At 36.2% G+C, this 1,383-nt stretch overlaps 1 protein-coding gene across 1 annotated transcript; it reads right to left on the bottom strand.

Moving 5' to 3' along the window:
• Positions 1–227: 227 nt before the first annotated feature.
• On the bottom strand, positions 228–1,043 carry LOC110444002 (forkhead box protein O-like; the record flags this gene model as incomplete). Its single annotated transcript, XM_021488444.1, has 2 exons — positions 228–380; positions 889–1,043. Coding segments are annotated over 2 exons (308 nt in total), but the record flags the coding sequence as incomplete, so codon positions are not given.
• Positions 1,044–1,383: the final 340 nt, after the last annotated feature.

Here is a 1,383-nt window from a genome sequence, read left to right as displayed (position 1 = left end):
AAAAGTGATCCTTAGCAAAATGTGAGTAGTATATAATATTATTATTTATTATATTTAACTATATATGAACTACCTGTGTCATTGTCAGCCTAGAACTATATATATATATGACCTACCTGTGTCATTGTCAGCCTAGAACTATATTTGACCTACCTGTGGCATTGTCAGTCTAGAACTATACATGACCTACCTGTGGCATTGTCAGCCTAGAACTATACCTGACCTACCTGTGGCATTCCATCAGTTGCCTGTCCAATCTGTTGCATAATGGTGTGCTGCAGCAGTTGTTGCTGTAGCAGATGTTGTTGTTGCTGCTGCTGTACTTGTTGTTCAAACATCTGCTGCTGTATTTGCATTAGCTGTTGTCGCTGCACTGTCAACTGTCAAGAAACATAATTATTATTGAAACTTTGCAAATCAAGCCTGTTACATCTAGCATTTAGGATATTGACCAGTATTTCTTTCCACAAACTTTTGTCCAAATTTCACAAATGGAAAGACAGAATGTGTGTTATTTCTAGTGTCTTGCCAGCCAGACAGCACAAAAATATGTCCATGACAAAATAAAAATATCCAGTGAAAGCTTAATACTCATTTCAAAACTTTGTAAGTGCCAGGTGAGCTAAATTCAATTCATTTCATATGAACATGTCCGCTTAAATTAGGAACTCAAGCCAGGTGACATTTGGCTTTGGTTTCACTAACGTTCATATTTTTAAGTGGGGGGAACAGATACCAAGAATGTTTTAAAATTAAATCATATTTACAGATGACAGAAATGTAACCAAACTCAGTTATATGATGTACACAAGATCAAACATTAAGGCACACACAGGTATAGGTATCTAAGAGATGGCTTGTTAAATCAATCCTTATTTAAACACTCACACTGGATGTCCCTGAGCTGGTGCCACTCACAGACACAGGGATAACGATGTTTGAAGTTGTAGTGGTAGGATTGCAGGATGCTGCTACAACACTTTGTTTAGAGGCTGGAGCAACAGAATGAGTGAAGGTTGTATTGGTACTAGTTTTTCCCAAATCTGCAACAAAAACAACATGTTAACCTCTCTGAACTTTTGAAAACCAAGAGTACTAAACTTTAAAACCAAAGGAATGCTATCATTTTTACTATGTTGTTTTTGGATGATGAAAAGTATACTTATTTTAACATAAAATGTTGAGGATCTTGTCCCAAGTAATTACATTGGACATAATAAGCCTATTGGTAATATTGTGTTTAAACCAAAGAACCATATTGCCTCATGCGTATATATTTGTCTAATGTTTGTGCAAGACCATACACATGTGTTCCGCGCACTCGTGAATTTATTCGTACGCGCAATAAACTTGTGCTTTCTGATTCGTTAGAAAAACACAAGT

This window comes from Mizuhopecten yessoensis, unplaced genomic scaffold (genome assembly GCF_002113885.1).
Source record: "Mizuhopecten yessoensis strain PY_sf001 unplaced genomic scaffold, ASM211388v2 hete_35935058, whole genome shotgun sequence".
Lineage (NCBI taxonomy): Eukaryota > Metazoa > Mollusca > Bivalvia > Pectinida > Pectinidae > Mizuhopecten > Mizuhopecten yessoensis.
Note: the sequence above shows the minus strand (reverse complement) of the source record. Positions and strands in the feature narration are given on the sequence as shown.